Genomic DNA, 21,473 nt, shown 5'->3' with positions numbered 1-21,473 from the left:
TGTTTTTTTTTTTTTTTTTTTTTTTTTTTTTTTTTTTCGGTACGCGGGCCTCTCACTGTTGTGGCCTCTCCCGTTGTGGAGCGCAGGCTCAGCAGCCATGGCTCACGGGCCCAGCTGCTCCACAGCATGTGGGATCTTCCCAGACCGGGGCACGAACCTGTGTCCCCTGCATCGGCAGGCGGACTCTCAACCACTGTGCCACCAGGGAAGCCCTTCATTTTTTTATATGATCTGTCCTTAGGGCCTCTCTGACTTCAGCTCCAGCTCTCCCCCTCATTCCATCTACTCCACGAATAATGACCTTTTTGCTTTTCCTTTAGCACATCAGGGCCTGCTTCTGTCTCAGGCCTTTGCATTTGTTGTTCTCTCTGCCTGAATTGCTTTGCTTTCTCACCTTCTAAAAGGTCTTTACTGTCATGTCACATTCTCACTAAGACCTTCCCTGGTCATCCCACTAAAGTTATAATCCGTCCCCTCATCAAATCCCCCAGTTCTCTTCCTTACTTGGTTTTCTTTTCATAGCACTTATGACCATCTAATATACTATTTTATCTATTAGCTGGTTTATTGTCTATTTCTCTTCATTAGAATATAAGTTCCATGAAGGCAGGAGTTTTTCTCTATTTTTCTATTTTCTATTTTGTTTTATTCCTGGTACCCAGAACAGAGCCTGGCACACGCAGGTACTCAATAAGTCTTTACTTAAATAACTAATCTTCATCTATTTAGCATTTTCCTTCTTCAAGTTAGAACTCTCAGGCCAAAGGATGTGTTTTTTTATTAATAGTTCTTTGTACCTTTTGCCATATAACTTTCTTTTTTGTTCGCTTTCTTATTTATTTATACCAGGTAATACTTTTCATATGGTTTAAAATTCAACCAGTATAACAGGGTTTGTGTTGAAGAGTATTCCTCCCTCTTCCATAGTCAAGCACCCCATTCCTCTCCTCAAAAGCAACTAGCTTTGTCACTTTCTTGATACTTCTTAAAGAGATAGTCCCATAAGGCTTTCTGAAAAGTTGACAAAATATTTTACAATTGTCTGTCCAGAACAGTTCCTGTTTCTCTTTCTGTCTGCTGCTGAATCCTTCTCAATAGGCAGTGTAAATCATTTTTGAGAGAATGTTACTGTCATGCTAGGTGCTGAGGGAGTGATATAGTGAAGAATTATTTTGCCCATGCTCTTGAAGTTCAAAATCCAAATGGGGCGGGAAGGTATCCACACTTACAAAGTAACACAGGATTTAGAAAGATCAAGATGATATATATGAAATGTCATGAACATTGAATTATTAATTGTTGAATGAAATCTAAGTAACAGATACCACGAAAATTAGTTCATCAAAGCAGAGAGTGACTACATTTATCAGAGAAGAATACATTGGTTTTGGATAATCTGAGAAGAGTGTAGAAGGAAAGGAGTATATTATACCTTCTGTGTGTGTACCAACATGATATTTATATACTAGGAATATATTTTTATGCCATGAGATTTTTCGAAGAGGAATAACAAAGTCCTCATCTTGTAGAGGAGAGATTATATGTGATTATGACAAAGTCAGTGAGAGGACTTGCTGTAAAAAAGTATCACATTCAGTGGGGATTCTGAGAGAGATCATAACCATTTGGGGATCAAGAAAATGTTTATAGGGAATTCATGATCAAGACAGAGCTTGAAAGATAAGTAATAATAAGCACAAAAGGATAACACAGTGGAAGACTCTAGTACAGGAGTTGGCAAACTATAGCCCTTAGGCTGACCACCTGTTTTTGTAAGTAAATTTTCATTGGAACATAGTCATGCTCATTGGTTTATGTATTGTCTGTGACAGCTTTCACTCTGTAGTGGCAGAGTTGAGCAGTTGAGACAGACCACATAGTCTGCAAAGCCTAAAATATTTACTATTTGGTCCTTTACAGAAAGAAAATTTGCTGTTCCCTACAAGTAGATAGGCTATGGGTGGGAAAGTATTATTGCTAACTATTAAAGAAATGAAAATGATATATTTATTATAGCTGGAGGGGGAAGTCAGTAATAGAAGGGTGGGTGGCTAAAGAGGAGGTTATCCTTGAAGGAATTTAATAGGAAGACCATTACTAATAGAGAGGAAGTGAAGAGTATCTCTAGGCTGGAACAGTAGTTCATTTAGACATAGATGTGGTTTGTCCTTAATCATACTTTTCTAATCTTTCCCTTGCTAGCCAAGAAGGATCAGGAAGGTGGAGAAGAAAAGAAATCTGTGCAAAAGAAAAAAGTGAAAGAGTTAAAGGTGTTGGATTCAAAGACAGCCCAGAATCTCTGTGAGTAACTCTGTGATCTCAGCAATTTGAAATATGAAGGAGTTTTTCTAAGAGCTTAATTCTCGTGGATCCAGGGTCCCTTGATATGAAACTTCCATCTGTTAGTTCCTGGCATTGCATAGTAAATACCTGATATCTGATCCCTTCAATAGCACTGCAGGATTGTTAGCATCTAGTTTTACAGCAAGAAAATAAAGGCTAATAGGACTTTTAGGAATTTGCCTAGTCACATAGCGGGTAAGAGGCAGGTCTGGGAGTTGAACCTCATATTTTCTTATTTCAAAGCCATTACTATTTCCATTGCATCCACAGAAAATCTAACACAAATGTTCTAGCCACTGCACACTTCCTTCTTTCTCATTTTCTTTTAAGTATTTCCTTTAAAGGTGGGCACTGGCTTGACTTCCATTAAATCTAAAGTAACTTTGTGGTTTAGAATAAATAATGTAAATCCTGTACTTCTCAGAGTAGGATCAATAACTTCAAAGAGTTCTGTTCTGAACTTGCTACCTATACTCATAACTGTGATTGGTGGCAAATTTCAGATCAGAAACTCCTCTGCAGGGTTGATATAGGTAGTATTTAATGATCAGAATGAATGTTCATTTTTTTGTTCACTTCAACTGTTGATATCCCTACTTTATGTTGCATAATGAAGATTTAAATATTTGTTCAACAAATATTTGAAGGTCTGCCGGGTTTCAGGCTCTATTAGGCACATACTAGGTGTGTGTTTCAAAGATGAAAGGGTATGTATTCCATAAAGCCCACTCATGATCCAGTGACATGGCTGTTGTCCCCATTTTACCAAGTGAGAAAACTAAAGTTCAGATGTTATGACTTGGCCAAGATCACACAGGTAATGAGGACACATACCCACAAGTATAGTCAGTGATATAATGAGAACAGTAAGCCTTTACAATTCTTGACTATATAATCTTAGATCATTGGCAACAGATATTACTAAATAGTGTCTGTAGGTAAGTCCTTTTATGGAAATGAAAGTGATGTGAGATAGTTCCTCTTCTCAAGATTATCTCTAGCAACATTAAAATGAGCAATTGTTATTTTAGAAAATGATAAAAGACTGTGGGGTAGTACATTGTTATTTCCAGTTGAATGATATCAATATGGGAAACAGAATTTAGGAAGAGAATTGAGATTAGGAGGGTCTAGGTGTTATTTAGTGATTCAGTGATTATTAAGTGCCTCTTATATGGTGAGGATGCAAAACTAAGTAAGGTAGTCCCTATCCTCATGAGCCATATGTCTGGTAGAGACAGAAAAGTAAATAATGGTTATAGCACAAGTTGGTAAGTGTTACGATGGAGGTGTGCTAGGAAGCTTATGAGAGCACTGGGCAAGGGGGCATCTAAATCAAGTGGGAGGAGTATTGGAGAGAGCTCAGTCATTCTAAATGAAGTACTGCTTAAAACTATTTACAACAAACTAAATGAAGGGTGAGGGCTGGCTTGTTTCAGGCAGAGGGATCAGCATGTATGAAGGCACAGAGGCATGTGTGCAGTTCAAGAACTGCAAGTAGTTGAGTACAGCTGAGTAAAGGCCATATGTGGGGGAGTGGTGGTTGAAGAAGCTTTCAAGAAATAGACATAGAGGCTAGATCATGAAGAAGTCTGATAGGCTTAGGCTAAGAAGTATGTATTTCATCCTAAAAACTGTGAAAGTTATTGGAGGGATTTTAATCAGGAAAGTGAGTGATACAACCCTATGTAATTTGAGGGAGGGCTACTTCAGCAGTGATTATGAGGCCGGATTGCTAGGGTAGGGGAAGACTCTAGGCAGAGAGATGTGTTACGTTATGGCTTTAAACTAGGCGAGAGGCGATCAAGGCCTGAAACTAAGTTGTAAGAATGAATAGGAAGGCAGAAGATATTAAGAAGATAGAATTAATGGAACTTAGTGATTGATAGAGGGGATAAAGGAGATGTTTTCTTGGGTTAAGATCACTCTGTAGAGAGTGGTACCACTTATTGAAATAGGAAAATCCAGCAGGAGCAGATTCTGTCTTTTGTGGGAGAAATGGTGGACGTGAGTGAGAGATGGCAGAGTGGTAGGTAGGAATGATTGATTTAATTTTAGGATAGAATTTAAGGTTCCTGTGGGAATCCTCCAACAGGATGGGTGTATTAGGCATTTGGGTATAGAAATCAGGAGGAATGTCTGGCTGGAGATAAGAATTTAAGAAATAGTATATGAGTCATAGTTGAAGCCAATAATTTGCTTTGAAGGTCATTAATATTTGGGGGGGGCAAGTAACAAAAAGGGGAGACCTCAAAGAAGGCTGGAAAGGAACAGCAAGAAAAATAGTCTGACATAGTCTAAGAAGTGGGAGTCATAGTCAAGTAAAATCAGGACAGGAGAAGTGTCTTTTGGATCTCGCATTAGGAAAGCCAGTGACCTAGGCAGGAATAATTTTAGTATAGCCTAAGTGTTAAGAACAGAAGCTCTGGAATCCGTTTGTATTTAAATCCTGGCTCCAACCCTTACTAGCAGTGTGACCTTGGACGGGTAGCTTAACTTCTTTAAGTATGTTTCCTTTTCTGTCAAATGTGGTTAATAATACAAACTTATACATTATTATAAGTAGGGTTAAATGAGATCATATATGTAGATTGTGTTTAAGATACTAGGTCTTACATGGAGTATACACTCAACAAATGATTGTCATCTTTTCACTGACTGTGGGGACAGAAGAATTAATGGGAATGTGGAAGCAAGAATAGACTGTTATATTTTTAGAATGTTATAAAGTGAAGGAAAGAAGGAAGTTGGTAATTAAGAATGTTGCATCAGGGAGGATTTTTTTTTAAGATAGGAGAAACTTGAACGTGTATATCGTTGTCCCTCGGTACCTGTGGGGGATAGGTTCCAGAACCCCCCTCATATACCGAAATCCATGGGTGCTCAAGTCCTTTATATAAAATGGTGTAGTATAGTTGGCCCTCTGTATCCACAGATGCGGAAGGCCCACTGTATATGCTGAAGGAAAAGGTCCTTAGGGCTACCTGTTCTATTGAAACACGAGAAAAGGATGAGTATATGGATATAACTCTGCTAAGCTTACGTAAAGAAGTGTCGGCACAAGTTTTCTTCTAGATGATTCCAAAATAGCCCTTACTCGAGCCTTTTCTAGTCTGGTTCCAACTGAGGGCCCCCAGTGCTCAGTTTATAAGTGGCATGAGAGAAAGCTTAGCAAGTAATTTGACCGATGGCTTCAATTTTTCTCAGTAAAAAGCAGCAAGGCCTGTTTAGAACAAATGGGGAAGTGGCAGGACATTTGGGAGAATGGGGATATTTTATGTGGAGGAGCTGCCAAGAGAGCCAGGAGAGCGTGGAGTAGGGACACACAGAAGGATTCCCCACCATCACCGGTGCCACTTCAGATTCGTAGAATCTGATCTGCAGTGTTCATCAGCCCAGGTGTAAGAGGAGAGATATGAGATGGCTGGGTTAACTAAGGACTGGAAGGAGAAGGAAACAAGAGGATAAGAATAGTAGTAATAATAGAATGGGAGTGAAAGGGTAGACTACAGGGTCTAGGTTAAACAGAGAAAGCAAAGTAGAACTGAGACATTCAGAGAAAATGGAGTGGTCATCTCTCTCGTGGGAGAGAGAGAGCGCGCAGGAAGAGAGCACTCTGATGAGACTGAAGAGTCAATTTAGGGATAAGTGAGAGAGCTGAAAGGATGGGAAGTGTTTGTTGGGGAATGGGATGTGGCAATTTAAGAATCAGAGCATTTCAAGGCAGTGGCAGCTTTGAGGATGGAGTCAAGGGAGTGAGGAACTAAAATAGAACAGGGTGAACATTTTTGATGTATATATAGAGAGAGATCAAAGACTTCCTGTGTGAGCAAAGACAAGGTGTTTGTAGAATGTGGTGCTTGGAACAGTGTGGCTGGCGTGTGACATAAATGTGAGGATTCGTGGGAGGGAAAGCTGGGAGGTGGGAACCTTAAACACTGAGCTCAGGAACTTGGAGCTTAACTATACAGGCAGTGGGGAGCTGGTGGAGGTTTCAGATCATGACTTTAAGAGAGCACTCCCAGGAAGGATGTCCAGCGTAGGTTTGTAGGGTGGGCTGGAAGCGGGAAGAGACTGAGAAGAACATGTCTTTATATCTCATTTCCTGGCAGCAATCTTTTTGGGTTCCTTCCGCATGCCCTATCAAGAGATTAAGAATGTCATCCTGGAGGTGAATGAGGCTGTTCTGACTGAGTCTATGATCCAGGTAAGGAGCAAGGCCATTCTGGAGCTGGCTCTTTGCATTGCTATACACTAGCTCTGTCTCCTCTCTGCCTAGACGACGAGGACTCTGTAAGCATCGTTGACTTAAAGAATGCTGGCTTTATATAAGCTTCCATCTCTCTGGTGATCAGGTTATTTCTGGTATATTTTTCAAAAGCCCTGCCATCTCACTAACTGCCCCCCCCACCCCCACCCCAGCCCGTGTCTCCTTCTTCGTGGTCTTTGGGCAGAGCGAGGGACTGACAGGAGGCTCAAGTTGTCAGCTCATCCCCCTCAAACTTAGACAGTCCCTTCTGTCTTGCAGAATCTCATTAAGCAGATGCCAGAGCCAGAGCAGTTAAAAATGCTTTCCGAACTGAAGGACGAATATGATGATCTGGCTGAGTCAGAGCAGTTCGGCGTCGTGGTGAGTGAGGCCTGTGGCATAGACTCTTCTCTGACCCCCTCTTCCCCGAGAGCATCCGGGGCACTTGCTCCTGGCCTCTTGTCTATTCTGAACCCATCTTTCTCTCTTTCTCCTCCCTACCCTGGAACTCAGATTCTGCCATAGGAGGCTTAAGCCTGTATCTTCTTCTTCCCTTCCTCTCTCTCTGTTGGCTATAACGGAACTGCTTCTCTCTCCCCAGATGGGCGCTGTGCCCCGCCTGCGGCCTCGCCTCAATGCCATCCTCTTCAAGCTGCAGTTCAGTGAGCAAGTGGAGAATATCAAGCCAGAGATTGTTTCTGTCACTGCCGCATGTGAGGAGTTGCGGAAGAGCGAGAACTTCTCTAGCCTCCTGGAGTTGACCTTGCTTGTTGGAAACTATATGAATGCTGGTTCCAGGAATGCTGGTGCTTTCGGCTTCAATATCAGCTTCCTCTGTAAGGTGAGCCAGGGGGTTAGAGCAGGACGGTGGAAGGGAAGGCTGTGGCCTCTAGGAGCCCAGTGTGGCAAACTGCTGTCGGCCTGAGGTGATCGTGGGCGTGTCAGGACTCACCATTTCTCCTCTTCCCCCAAGCTTCGAGACACCAAGTCCACAGATCAGAAGATGACGTTGTTGCACTTCTTGGCTGAGTTGTGTGAGAATGACCATCCCGAGGTCCTCAAGTTTCCAGATGAGCTTGCCCACGTGGAGAAAGCCAGCCGAGGTGAGGCAGATTGGGGTGAAGCTAGAAGGTGGTTCCAAGCCCCAGAAATCTCTGCACGGGGTAGGGAAAGAAGACTCAGTCTAGATTTTAGATCATTTTCAGTTCAGACAATTTTAAGGAACGGGAGAGAGCACAGGCATGATGTCTAAGCCACAGGGAGGAGTATCGGGCAGAAGAGAGGTCTCCATGTACAGAAGTGGGAAGCGCTCTTTCCCTTCTTAGGGAAACACCAGACACCAAAAAAACAACTAGAAGAAAGGCAGGTATTTTTAGTTTAAGTCAACAGTTTTTCTCATTCAGAAAGCGTAGACTGGATTAGCAAAAACCAGGCCTCACCGTCCTGGGACTAGGCAAAGAAAAAGCAGCATTCAGTAGAAATGGGAACAGATTTCTGCCCACCCTCTATATTTCTGTGTAAGGTCTCCTTCCTCCCAAACCCTGTTCTCTAAAATAAATGAGACCAAGATCCCGGGGGATTTCATAGATTCTTGTTAAATTAAATGAAGCCTCTCTTCTCTTCTTAGTATTGTACAGCTTATGGAGGCTGGAGGTTTAATCATCAAGTAATTTATAGTTTCACTGAAAAGCTGTGTGAAACAATTAGAGAGCACGTGAGAGGACTAAAATAATTAAGTACCAGCTGGATGTACAGACTGGAGCAGTGCCCTGAAGAACAGAATAGGGTTTTGAGACTGGAGGTAGTAAAAGCTCTTGCTGTCTGTTTTTGTGTCTACTTTAGTTTCTGCTGAAAACTTGCAAAAGAACCTCGATCAGATGAAGAAACAGATTTCTGATGTGGAACGTGATATTCAGAATTTTCCAGCTGCCACAGATGAGAAAGACAAGTTCGTTGAAAAAATGACCATATCCTTTCTTGAAAGGAGGGAGTTGCCCCCTAGGAAAAAAAAGAACTTCCTGTGGGGGGACAACAGGATAGATACGATGATACACAATTTTTCCTTAAAAAATGGTTTTTCATTAAAAAATGTTTTTTCATTAAATGCATAGTTCTTGAAAGCATTCTCATTGTTGTGGTTTGCATCAAACCATGCAGATAAAGTAAAAGTCTCCCTTGCCCTCTGCCCCATCTCCCCACCTGCCAGACACACACACCCCATACTACACACACATACATATTCCCTTCTCCCTCCCCTTCCCAAAGATAACCACTGCCACTGGACTTCTCTCTGATTTGCACCCTAATGAATGTATTTTAGTAAAAATTGCACTGTATTGCTTTAGCACTTAATATGTTTGGCCCTGTTTCCACAGCAGTGTATGCAGACCAGTCTCTTTTTAAACTGCCACTTCCTATTCTTTAGGAATACCATAGTTCATGGTTTACCATTCCCGTTTGGATGTTTAGATTGCTTCTGGGTTTTGCTAATGCGCCGTGTTGCGCATCCTTGGGCATGCCGGTACCCATCTGTGAGTCGTCCTCAGGGCTAGAGAAGTGGGTCTGCTTCCTGGTGTTGGCTCTTCACTCTCTGGCTGCACAGCTTTGTGAAGGAGGCACAGGAACAGTACAACAAGCTGCGGATGATGCACTCTAACATGGAGACGCTCTATAAGGAGCTGGGCGAGTACTTCCTCTTTGACCCCAAGAAGGTGTCTGTGGAAGAATTCTTCATGGATCTGCACAACTTCAAGAATATGTTTGTGGTAAGCAGGGTATACCTGCCGACTGAAGCGTTCGTGGACCTTTCTCACTTTCCACTGGATTCACGTTGGTTGGTGGTGGGTGTGTACATGTGTGAGTGCATACGTGCCCACGTGTTCATTTCTTCCCCCACAGCAAGCAGTCAAGGAGAACCAGAAGCGGCGGGAGACAGAGGAGAAGATGCGGCGAGCAAAACTGGCCAAGGAGAAGGCAGAGAAGGAGCGGCTGGAGAAGCAGCAGAAGAGAGAGCAGCTCATAGACATGAATGCTGGTAAGAAGCGAAGGCAAAGGGCCGATGGGTTGAGACAGGAACATTTGGAAGGCTTCTCCGTCTAGAGTCTAGAGGCCAGAGAACAGCTCACGTCTGAGCTCAACTGCTGGCAAATGATTTTTGGCAGCCTTCTTCCTCCACGATCCTGATGCTGGACTTTAACCCCGACTCCGTTACATGCACGTTCCAGTGCTCGACTCTCAGTTTTTTCCCTCCTTTGCTGGTTCTGCATTATGTCTCACCTCCCCAGTGATTTAGTATTGCTGTAACATGTACTCTTGCCTTCTGCCTGTCCAAAAATTCCCCCGTCCGGTTTTCATACCCTCTAGTACATCTTTTGTTCTTTTTCCCAAACTGTTTTCCTGGCCCTGCTCCTGTCTTTTAACGGCTTGCCTTCTCTTTCTGCTCATTTCACTAAGTATTGTGTCCCCAGTACCTCAGCACAGTTGTACACACCTATCAGATTGTAAATGGATTGAACTTCTGGAAAGGGGGCAGGGGAGCTGGCCACCCTCTTCTTTCTTCAGCAGGATCTCTATTTCACTCTCAGAAGCATGTCTTTGTTGAAACATATGGCCTCAATTACTGGCCCTCTGTTTCCTGTTTCTGCTTCTTTCCTGCTGCCGACTCCCTGCCCCTCTCTGGCTGCTCTCTCTGCGGGCAGCGGAAATCCAGCATCCATTGCACACAGCCCTGAGCTGGTGCCACCCTTCTTGAACCTGAGGGGCTATGAGCCATCTAAGTAAAGAGGTTCTCTGGGCTGCTGGGTCTGGCAAGAATCCATGCTTTGCTGAGCACGAGTGGTGAGGGCTGCTCTGACACTCCAGCTCCCGGGGACTTCTCTTTGTGGCACGATCAGGGACCTGAAGCAGCAGAACTGCCTGCATTTCTGTCTTTTCTTTATATTTTTTGGGGAAGCAGTTCCCCTGCCCTTACTCCAGTTGTATATAAGCCACAAACTTTGCTCTAGTAATGCCATTAAAAAAGCCCACACCAAGTATCCTTCACCTTCCCCCATTCTCCCCAGGCCTCTAGGCTTTGTCCCCAGTTAATGTTTAGGACGTAATAGGGAAAGGTGGAGTCCAGCTGATTTGTGGGAGTCCAGCTGATTCGAAGGCTGCACACAGTCGTCAGGCAGCGCAGGGGACCCTGCCCTGGTCCATGTCCCCAAGGGCAAGCAGATGAGGTTGGAATGTAGGGCAGCTGCACTGGTGGTGTTTGGCCAGCAGGCGGCACTGGGAGCAGTGAGCCCAGCCTTGTGGCTGGCAGCCTACCGGCTCCTAGGGATTTCACAGTTTCAGGTTTCACCACCCTTAGCTGTTGCCATGGAAACGGAGCGGGCTGGAATAAGGATTCTACATTAACTCTTTGTATTCCAACCAGAAGCTCCTCTTAGATGCAGAGCTGACTTCCGGAAGATGCAGCCACTGGGGGCAGTACTTAAGTGAAATACACTCTTGATCAGTGGTCTCTCACCTTTCCTCAGCCCTGCTCTGAAACTGAAAGCAGGCTTTCCGTGGGAGGTTTATGTAAATTGGAGTGAAACACTTCAGGATAAATAGAGGGTGATATAGTTCTTTATTAATGTCATAATCCCGGTCTCTGTACGTATCCCAGTCTTGCAGTCAAGCAGGTCTACACTTTTCTGTGCTAGTTCTGATGGGGGTGGGAAGGGAGGAGGGCACTGCAGGAAAATTATGCAAGGTTTGCAGTGGTGGTAACCAGTGAAACCTTTAGTTTTAACCATTTTCAAACAGACACGAGCAAACATGGGCTGTGAGACTTGAGGTTGAGCCCTCCGTGTGCTCCGAGCCCCGAGAAACTGTGGGCGAGGGCAAGCAATTCAGTAGCAGTGCATTTTTTGTGGGGCTCAACACATGAGTGCTACTCGGGCTGAAGAGCTTACATCTCCGTTTTTGTTCATGACAGAGGGCGATGAGACAGGTGTGATGGACAGTCTCCTGGAAGCCCTGCAGTCAGGCGCAGCATTCCGGCGGAAGAGAGGACCCCGTCAGGGTAAGTCAGCAAGTGGAGCCCAGCCTGTGTGTTGAAGGAAGGCAGTGAGGCCTCTCTGCTCCTGGTCCTGCTTGTCTTGGGCTAATGAGCAGGCAATGATGTTCTGGAGGGTTTAGAAACTTCCCCACAATAGTCCCTGCATCTAGAGTGGATTACCTAGTCCTCTTCCAACCATGTTAGAAAGTGCTGACTTGGAGAACTAGGACTTGAGGGACTGACAACAGATATTACATTTGATTATTCTTGTATCTCTCCTCATTCTTGAAGCAGAAACGTAGAATAAGCAAACCACTGTGCAGGACACAGAGATTTGAGTAGGCGTTTGTGTATATGAACAAAAAATTTGATGTAAATTCAAAACTGTACATTAGATGTAGGAATACAAAGAAAATAAGTCAAGAGTCCTTACTCTCAGCTTCACAAGCAGAAGAGATAGAATAGAAAGTATGGAATCCTATAGAGCGAAGGCTAGGCATCATTCTCCCCAGATGTAAGGATGTAGAGGAGCATCTCAACCGAAGGATTGTGCTATGTCCGAAACCTGCCTTTTTCTTGGGTGTAATTGGCCTCCACTGCACTTGCCTTCCCCGTTTACTCCCCCGCAGCCTCCTCTCCCGACCTTCAGAAGATTTAAGTGGATTATGTTGAGCCAGAGCCTCTAAGAAGAATTATGGGAATAGGAGGACAAATGATCCAGGCATTAGTATGGGGAAGGATCAACGGTTAAACTGCCTTTGAGGGAAGTATATAGTGGCCAAGAGACTGGTCCAGAAGAAGGTATGGCCAAAGCTACTCCTCCTGACCTGCACTACTGAGTCTGGTGAAGGCCCTCTGGGGCTAGGCATGATGGCTTCTTTCCTAGGTTGAAGGGTGGGCATTACAGAAAAGGCAGCATTAAGAGTTTGTACTTCTGAGGTGGTTTAAGCTATGTTCCCTATTCCCTGGCCGGTGTGTTCTGTGGGCCTGTGTGATAGGAGCTTCACTTCAACGTTATTGTACAGATGAGTTGTGTGGTTTGCTTGGGACACTGCTTAGCTATTAACAGTGGTATCTGTAGGACCTATAGTACCCGTCACAGCCTGTAAAGGTGACCTTACGATCAAGGGTATGGAGCATGTTAGCCCACAAAGAGTCAGTGTCCTGGGCCAGACGTTGTAGATCACTATGAGTTTCTTCGTGAATGGCTGACTGCCTGCTTCTGCCAATACTCTGAATACCCAGAGGGAAATTCCCTCTGAGGGCTCTTCTGTAGGACTTCAGAACCTGCCCTAAACAGAAGAATCCCTCATTACAACTCTTACCTATTTCCTGGCATCCTCTGAGTACAGGCTTTCTGGAGGGGAGGAGAGGTGAGTGTGATGGACTTAGGTCTTTCTGGGATAGCGTGTTCAGTCGTGTAGATCTAGGTTTGGGCAGAGTATGAAGCTAGTGGTATTTTTGGTGTGTTTAGAGATTGTTGCGACATTGTTTCCTCCCCACCATATAAGGTGATGTGGCCTGACATTAAGCGTTTCTAGATAAACAAAAATACATTGCCTCTCCCTATTTTCCTCTATCCTCTCAGCTAAGTGCCAGCCTTCACCAGACTTTTGGTGGGGAATTCCCTTTTAAGCTTCTTCCTGTAGAACTAAACCAGAATCCCAGCTGCTTCCTGGACACAGGCAGCCAGACATCAGTGGCTTCCCTCTACTGGAGAGGCCCCATTCTCCACTTCTTCCCAAGTGAGAAACCAGGACTTACAGGCCGAGGAAGCAGGGATTTTGTTAGAACCTAACCTTTCAGCAGAGGACCTGGGTCAGTCAGAGTGCTGTTTCCCAGTGCAAGAAGGACTAGGAGATTCTGAAGCGAAAAGAAGGTGAAACTCAGAACTACGTACTTTTAAAATTGGCTCCACCTTGTATCCTTATCTTTCTGGGGTCACTAAACACACCGAACATATCTGGGAGAATCAGGGGAGACGTTTCTAGTTACCCTGGTAACCCCTGTAGACGTTGGTACATTCATTTCCGAGAAAGTGACGTGGCCTTCCATTAAACATGAACAGAAGGCCAGGCATCACAGTAGAGAGCAAAGAGCACAGGCCTAGGTAGGCATCAGAAGACCCAATGTCACATCCAACTGATGCTGCCTAGATTACCTGAGACAAGTTTCTGGGACTCAGTTTCTTCACGTCTAAAATGAGAGTTGGGCTAGAGTGGTCTCCAGGGCCCTTTACAGCTTTAGTATTTTTTTTTTTTCTACCGTGACAGTAGGATTAAGAGGAGAAGAAAAGAAAGAGGCTGGACCCAGAAGGCCACATTGTAAAACTATACAGGTTTCCCTCACTGGCTGCCGGACTTAGCTGGTCCACCCAGTGCCTGGCCGTCTCTGACTGTTCCTGCTGACTGATTTTGAGCTAAAAAACCGAAGCACTATCATGCAGGTCTGCCTCACAGCCCTCCTCCGTCCCATAAAGGCAGCTGTCCATATTGAAAGACACAGCCTTTGCCCTGGGATTTAAAGGAATGTTTAAAAAACATCTTCTGGTCTCTGGAGACCTGAGGGAGTGACCAGTATACAAAGAGCCATTGAGGGGTTTGGAAGAGGAGCGTTACTATCAGGGCTGGTTCATTAAAAGTGACATGTAAACTGCTGTGATCTGCAGGGTGTGGGAGAACAATGCTTTGAGTGTCAAGGGGAAGAATCCATGTGATTGTATTACAGCCACTATTTCAGGCTGATGATTGAGTCAGCTTGTGGTTTTAATGACTCAACTTTATCTCCATGTCTGAATTGTGGCTCCTTATATACAGGCCATCTGCTCACTGGGATAAAAGTCAAGGAAAGAAAGAAATTCATCTCCCTCTCCCTTTCCTTCCCTCTGCCACTTCCCAGCTTCCAGCTAAGCTCTCCCTACACTGATAGAACCTTAGAGTTGGGACCAGCGGTGAAGCCCTCCAGTAATTAGCATCTCACCTTCTCGTAGGTAACAGGACTTGAGACCCAGATAAGGTCTTGCCAAGATCTACAGAACTGGCTAATGATAGAGCCAGAACTGTAACCCACTGTTGTGAATCCAAGTCCAGGAATATTTCCACTAAGCCTATGTGAGGAGCAGGAGATGACAGCGAGCCCTCTGTGTAGGCCAGAAATGCTCTTTCATACCTTCCAGCAAGGAGAGCCCTGGACATGGTGAAATTGCTTCAGGGAGTTTTCCAGCGACCACCTGTCTAGAGAGGTTAAGAGTATATCCTCTACCACCACTAATTCTCCCTCCACTTTTGTAAAAATAGGACAGGAATTATAATTAGGAGTGTTGTAGACAATAATGAGTTCTTTAGGATGGTAATGATTGCCCCATCTGTCCTAGTTTCCTCTTCCCTTAGGAAGCTTATTAACAAGAGTACTTCCTCCTTAGTAGTAGTTCCTAGCCTGTGTGTTATAAATATCTTTTTTCCAAATCATTAACCTTTTTCTAATTCATCCATACTAGTGTTATGTCTGATTTCGCTGGTGTTTTTATCTAGCTCAGCCCTAACTTCTAGAAATCTGGCCTCAGAGAGCTTTGGCCAATGTCTCAAGATTGTTCCCTTTTCCCCACAGTCTGTGGGACTACTAGGAGTTAATAATCCTCCCTGGTCCCATAGAATCAAAATATGTATCTGCTTCTGTGGCTACTTTTCATCGTCTTCACAAGTACCCAAGTTAGGGAAAGGCTGGGAGAGGTTGTCTTCTGGATAGTCAAGCTGTTCAGCGTAACTGTGGCCCTGAAGCCAGAGTGGCAAGCCAGGATTCCTCGATTCTGTTCCCAGTTCCAACAAGAGTTTTTCTCTTTTCTGATTCTGACCTTAGGCCACATCAGGTCCATGCCTAGTATACCTACCTTCTAGGCTTAAAAGGGAAATTTTGGTCTTTCCTGACTTACCATCCACTCAGGTTTTATGCAATCTGCAATGCATCAGAAGCTTTTTGAATCTAGGAAAATACAGAGACGTGCTTGATTAGGTACAACTGGTATCTTCTTAGTTTAGAGGCAGAAACCAAAGAGAGAAACAGCTGAAGATACTTCACACTTGTACTTTGACTTTTCCCATGTTGTCCAAGACAGGTGTTCCTGAAGACCCAGTGTTCCTTTTCCCCGGGTCCAGAGTCAGACATTATTTTAACATATACTTACCCCTTGAGTCACACACACACACAAATATAGTTGGAATATTTTCTCACCTGCTCCTGACTGAATTCAAAGGAGCAGCAAAGTGATAATCAAGCCACTGCCTTTTCTGGACATGACAAGTAGGGTCCTAGAGAAGGGAGTATTCCAGAAAAAGAACAGAAACTCAGCAGGTCTGAGGAAGATTTTGCTGGAGATAGGAGACCATCCTAGTCGCACTCCTACGCACCCCTTTCCTCCCCCGTCCGTCGCTGAGGCATCATTGCACGTTCATAATCCGAGGAGTAGTTTGTGTGAAACCCTGTAGTCTTGGTCACACACCTTCCCCCGTAACCAGATGAGCCCTGTGCCTGCCAGCCAGCCAGGGTCTTCACTATTCTTTCTCCTCTTGGTAGACAATCCTGCGTGTCCCTGGGAGGAGGAGGAGGAGGAGACCTGTAAATTGGTAACCTGTGGACGTGCTGTGTGCTCCCAGCTGACCCGCGGGTAGCCTCTGCCGTGTGAACACAGTGGCTCTGGGTCATGTTTCTGCAGAGGCTGACAGCCCTAGTGAAGACCTGGGCCCTCTGACCCTGTTTGGCTTCCGTCCCAGCTAAAGCTTTTTGCTCGTCTCAAGAAGGCAAAGTGTACACTTTGTTCACTGACCCTTCTGGACCTCTTCCTTCCTGCTCGTGCCCTGCCGCTGCCCTGTCCTGCATTTAGGAGTGCTGGCCTTCTCTCCTCCGTCTCTGCTTCTTTAAGGTTTAGGCACTGCTTTCTCCACCCAGCTTTCCCATGACCCAGCAAGCTGTTTTGTTTTTTGTTTGTTTTTTAATTGGATATAAATCACATACCTAAAATTCACCCTTCTAAAGTATACAATTTACTGTTTTTTTTTAGCATATTCACAAAGTTGTACAACCAGCACCACTAATTCCAGAACATTTCATGACCCTAAAAAGAAACCCCATACCCATTCTCCCCACGCCTAGGCCTGGCAACCACAAACCTACTTTCTGTCTCTGGATTTGCCCATCCTAGAGATTTTACAGAAATGGAATTATAGCATCTGTGGCCTTTGTGTCCGACTTCTTTCACCCCTGGCAGGCAGCTCTTTGGGACCTGCAGTCTGTCTGTGCTGCTTGTAGGGCATGGGAATAGGCAGAGAGCATGAGATGGGCATGGTCCCAAGGAACGGCTTTCTTGTTGAGGATACTGGGACCATAAATGTGGATTCCATGAATGAATATGAGAGTCTTGGGGATGACGCCCAGGAGTTAGGACAGAAACTCATGGACTGATTGGTTCTTCTCTTCCTATTTAGGGTGGCAACAGAAGCTTCACTATCCCTTAGCCCATTGGGCTAAGATTTGTTTGTAGGGTTCGTCCTGGCCATCCTTGACCCCAGCTCTGCTTTCCCTGACACACCTTTCACTACCCCTCCCCTTACACACACCCACACACACATATTGCACACCTTGTAGAGCCCTTGGCATTTGGATCATCGCTGCTGCCCTTGAAGAGGTGGAAAAGAGCTCAGCGTGTGGGCACGGCGAGAGAGAGGGAGGGTTGGTGGGACCCAGGCGAGTGTGGCATCATGTGACGTCAGTGCATGGCTGCAGCTCCTCTTTGCGGGAGTCCCTCTGGCCGCCTGCTAAAGGCCTTCCTCTGCTCGGGACAACCCTGCCCAGGGCTGACTGAAAGTGATTTTGGCCTAGGAGCCTTCCTGAGAACTGCCAAGAAAACAAAAACAATACTGTTTACTAAGCTTGAGTCTGTTTACTTCCAACAACCCTCTGACGAGAAAACAGATTTTGAGTACTTCTCTCTTTACATTACACTGCTGATACTTGAACTCCGTTGTGTCTGTCTAGCTGTATTCAAACTTCTTACTACTTTTCACACAGGAACTCAAGAGCTTGCTCTCCTACCTGTACCGTACTCTCATACTCCCTGCTTGCACCCTCCCCGCCGCAAAGGTATCTCCCATGTGTTCCTGGCTTTCTTCCCCTCCTTCTTCAAAAGAAGGGCCTCTGAACTGGACAGGGCCGCCATGTGTGCATGGCTTCTGGCCGAGTATCTGCCGTAGAGATCGATAGGGATTCGAAACTGGCCTTCCATGGATGAGATCTCTCATGTCTTCTCTTGCAGGCAACAGGAAGGTCGGGTGTGCAGCCATATCTCAGCTAGAATCAGTGCTGACCAGGGACGGTGCCATGACCTGTGTTCCTGCCAAGATGTCCAAGAGCGAGGAAGTCCCCACCATCCTTGAGGAGGCCAAGGAGTTGCTCGGCCGTGCAAGCTAAGCCAGGTCCTGGGGCCATGGCAGCTCCTCAGTGGAGCTCCAGACTGTCCCTGCCCTGCAGCGTGTGGGTGAAGGGTCACAGAGCTGTTCCTCTGCGGTGGCCACTCCCATCACCTTGACCCCATCTTTGTCTCCAGCCTGCTGCTCTCTGTACATCACGCACAGCTTCAGCTGCCTGGAGGCCAGAAGGAAAGGGCAGGGTGGGGAGGCCTGAGGCCAGCCCGGCCAGCCCTGGCTCTCGTATTACCAAAGCAGGCTCTGTGTTTGCTGCCTTAACCCAAGTGTCTCCTCCGTTCTCCGTGGCCTCATCTCAGACAAGGCCCCACCTGCTTTCTCAGCCTCTACCTTTCCCGTGGGCTTTTGCCTAGGTCAGTCTTGCTGGGTTTATGCTTTTCTTTTGTGTTTTCTCTGGCCCTGAGAACAGCATGGGCTGATGAACCTTTGGGCTCTGTCCCTCCTTCCATTGCTGTCACCACCACCCCGCCTCCCTGCTCTTCCTGCCCCTGGCTCTTGTTATTACTAGGGGTGTGGCATTGGGAGCTGCTTCCAAGGAAGTGGGGAGCAAATCCCCCTTACCCCACTTTTTGGGAAAGGCCTCCCAAAACAAAAAGAACCTGGACCACTTTTATCTGTTCTCTAGGCCAGAGCCTAGGGCGGGCAGGCATGGCACAGGTGGGACCTGCCCCCAGTCTGCTGCCATGCTCTGTGCCCTTGCCTCTCTGGACCCTCTGCACCAGCCCTAGGCTACTGAGCCACAGGCCCTTCTCACGCCCTCCCTAGAGCTTTGGTGCATCTCATCCCAACACCTTATCCTCTGTCTCCAGGGAAATGGGAGGTGGAGCCTCCTGGCTGAGAAATTGTTTTGCAAAAGGATCTATTTTTATATGAATTTTTTTTTTTTTTTAAGAAAAATAACTCTTCCTTCCTCCTTTCCCCTCCATAATATAAGAGGCTTTGATGGCAGGTTCCAGAGTCCCTGGGATTTCTCCCCACAAGCCTCAATTCTGAACAAGCCCCTGGACCTCCACCTCAGCCCTCAAGCCTCTGGGCCCTTGAGGCCAGTGCAGACTCCCTCTCCCAGCATCTGACTCTGGGGCAAGGGGAAGCTCTTCTCTTGTTGAGCTGGACCAGGCCTAAGAGTAGTGGGAGCTCTGAAACGACAGAGTTTTTATAAATTTAATATATTTATCAAGCCAAATGTGCAAATGCTAACTGGCCACTCTGGAGCAGTGCGCACAGGCTGTGCCCCACCCTGCTCTCTTCTCTGCAGTGGGCAGGCCAGACTCTTTGGCGGTCCCAGCCACAGGAAGCTCAGATTCTCCGGTCAAGGTGACACTTTGCCCTCCTGTGCTCCTTTCAGCTTCCCACCCCTGGGAGAGAGAATGGCACTGGTAGGACCTGGCGCAAAAGTATAGTTATTAGAGCAAGGGGGAGCTTAGGAGACCTAAGGGCGCCTGCAGGGAGGCCTTGAGGCCCGGAAGGAGGGTTCTGGTTGTTGGAGCCTGTGTGTGGAGGGGCAACAGCAGCTCCTTTGCACTATTTCTGGGAGGACCGCGGTGCAGGGGCCTGCTGCTCCCCTAGGTCCCTCCTCCCTGCTGACATCTGGGGCTTTGACCCTTTCTTTTTTAATCTACTTTTGCTAAGATGCATTTAATAATAATAAAAAAGGGACAAAATGCAAACCTGTTCCCCTCACCTCTTGGGCTTCTGGGATGTCATCACCTCCAGTTTGTTGGGTTTGTTTCCAACTGTTAATAAAGCATTGAAACAGTACTGCCTTACAGCTTCGTTTGTGAATTTCTGAACTGTTTGTCTCCACTCTCATCCAGGCTTCTCCACTCTTGTCCTGCCTCAAGCCCGATTGACCTGACAAAATCATCAAAAGGGTGCCGGCACCTTCAAGGTGCCAGACGCTACGATTGGGCGCAGGGCTAGAACTGATTCATACATAGTGGCTTCTGTTCCGCCATTTGCCCTCTGTAAAGGAGTAGGGCCCCAGTTCAGCCCCCTACCCTTCCACATTGCTGCCTCTCGCCTTGGAACCCTTTTCTTGGATTCAGTTCTGGGACCCCACCTCCCCATGACCCCAGACTTCACATGCAGTTTCCTGGCAGTACCTGTGCCTCTTTTGCTAAGGGAAACCTATGACTGCCATTCTGCCATTCTCCCGTATTCCCCTCCCACACTCACTTTTGGTGTCCACAGACCACATTCCAGGCTAGGGCTTACCCTGGGGTGGAAACCTGAGCCTGCCCAGCAGAGGTCAAAAGACAGAGGTCATGCTCCAGGTGACTTGATGCTCAGAGCCCAGACTTGTTTGAGCACATTGTGACCTGCACAAAGAAATCTTACAAACCAGGTCCAGAACAGACAGGGAAAGGCTTGGAGAGGAACCACAAACCCATTTGGGCAGGCTCTGGAACTGGAAATAAAAGCCTCTTAAGTAACCCTGCAGCCTGTGCAGCTGTCTCCATCGTATGGCTGGGGATGGGGAGGTGGGTTCCCTGCCTCCTCCTTCCCCACCCCCAGAGGCCACGCGTTTCTGGCTTAGAGCTGTATAGGCACACATACCAATTAGGGGACCGACCAACCACAGCTGCTCACGCGCTCTGCCAGTCTCCTTCCGTGCCTGGAATAGAACCCAGGCGACCGGCACCCCACCCTCTGCAGCCCGGCTCTCAGAAACAAAACCCTGCTTCCATCTCAGCAACCACGCACACCACCCTTCCTCCCACGCAAGAAAGCCGCCCCCAGACGCCTACCTAGTTGGAAGGCTTGGTTTCCATGACAACAGACTTCAGAAGCTGGGAGACCACTTGACCGGCTCTGGGAGAGTACAGAGGACACCCAGAGACAGCCACCCCCAACCCTGCGGTTGGGCATGCCCTTGCCCTCACCGACCCCCCTGAAAACCCCAATGGGTCTGTCTTTATGTCCTTCCGCCCCTTCCTCCCACTCTGTTGCCTGCAGCTTCTTTGGCGGCAGCAACCTCGAATCCCTCCTTGCTTCCAGGAGGCTGGAGGAGGCGGGAGACGGGCTAGGCGAGAAGTGAATGGAAAGCACGGAGAGAGGGAGAGAGGAAGGAGGGAGGGCATCTGCGCCTGCGGGCAATCTTATATCTGTCTTGCCCTTTCTGTCCCCTTGACACCGCCCGCCTCCCTCCTCCCCCCCCACACACATGCATTCCAAGCCCCCTGGGAGGGAGGGTGGGGGAGGTGAGGGGTGTGGAGGAGGACTGGCAGAGGAGAGTCCACCCTCCTCCCCTGGCAGGGCGCTCGGGGTGGTCATTTTAGCAGGGAAGGGGCGGAACTCAGGAAACGTCCACGGCCCCTCTCCAGCTCTATTTGCCAACCCGCGCCGCCCCCTCGCCTGGGTCTCCTCTTCTGCCTGGAGACGG

General features: G+C 46.8%; 1 protein-coding gene across 1 annotated transcript; it reads left to right on the top strand.

Moving 5' to 3' along the window:
* The first annotated feature begins 1,783 nt into the window (after positions 1 to 1,783).
* LOC114891621 (protein diaphanous homolog 1-like) lies at positions 1,784 to 19,849 on the top strand. The gene is made up of 10 exons (XM_029215828.1): positions 1,784 to 2,301; positions 6,456 to 6,550; positions 6,872 to 6,973; positions 7,194 to 7,433; positions 7,566 to 7,695; positions 8,435 to 8,559; positions 9,193 to 9,357; positions 9,491 to 9,626; positions 11,556 to 11,642; positions 17,923 to 19,849. The coding sequence occupies exons 1-10, from the start codon at positions 2,157 to 2,159 to the stop codon at positions 18,075 to 18,077; spliced, it is 1,380 nt and encodes a 459-aa protein (XP_029071661.1). The 5' UTR covers positions 1,784 to 2,156; the 3' UTR covers positions 18,078 to 19,849.
* Positions 19,850 to 21,473: the final 1,624 nt, after the last annotated feature.

Source organism: Monodon monoceros, unplaced genomic scaffold (assembly GCF_005190385.1).
Source record: "Monodon monoceros isolate NGI ecotype Baffin Bay Population unplaced genomic scaffold, NGI_Narwhal_1 Super_Scaffold_12, whole genome shotgun sequence".
Taxonomy (NCBI): domain Eukaryota; kingdom Metazoa; phylum Chordata; class Mammalia; order Artiodactyla; family Monodontidae; genus Monodon; species Monodon monoceros.
The sequence above is the reverse complement of the archived record's forward strand: the minus strand, read 5'-3'. Positions and strand labels throughout refer to the sequence as shown.